We start from the raw sequence: 393 nt of genomic DNA, 5'->3' as shown, positions 1-393 counted from the left end.
GATTTGCCATTCTCCACCATGAACCTGGAATTCCTTCCTTCGATAATGTAATTCCTATTAAAACTCTGAATTCCCGGAAGGCCAGAAGGTCGACAGTGCTATTCCCTTCACCCAGTAATCCGACCCATAGCGCACCCCACATGGCCGGGTGGACGGGTCCGAGTTCGCTTTGAGTACTATAACATTCAGCTCGAGGCACCCGGATAGGAAAGTCAATAGATATAACGCAAAGAGAGGGATTTAAGAATAATGAAGTGGATGCGAGTGTGTTTGTATCACGCTACTTATACGCTGCTAGATTCATTCGTGTATTTGGGGGGGGGGAAGCGTGGATAAGGTTCCGGCGCTCGTAATGTTCTTAAAAAGTTTCAAATTGTTTAGTGTGAGTGTCTT

General features: G+C 46.1%; 1 protein-coding gene across 1 annotated transcript in view; it reads right to left on the bottom strand.

Moving 5' to 3' along the window:
- LOC119591715 (carbohydrate sulfotransferase 11-like) overlaps positions 1 to 142 on the bottom strand; it is a 2114-nt gene extending 1972 nt beyond the window's left edge. The window contains exon 1 of the mRNA XM_037940462.1: positions 8 to 142. Coding sequence (XP_037796390.1) covers positions 8 to 142 — 135 coding nt within the window. The remainder of the gene's footprint in view (positions 1 to 7) is intronic.
- Between the last annotated feature and the right edge of the window lie 251 nt (positions 143 to 393).

Source organism: Penaeus monodon, chromosome 29 (genome assembly GCF_015228065.2).
Source record: "Penaeus monodon isolate SGIC_2016 chromosome 29, NSTDA_Pmon_1, whole genome shotgun sequence".
Classification (NCBI taxonomy): Eukaryota; Metazoa; Arthropoda; class Malacostraca; order Decapoda; family Penaeidae; genus Penaeus; species Penaeus monodon.
Note: the sequence above shows the minus strand (reverse complement) of the source record. Positions and strands in the feature narration are given on the sequence as shown.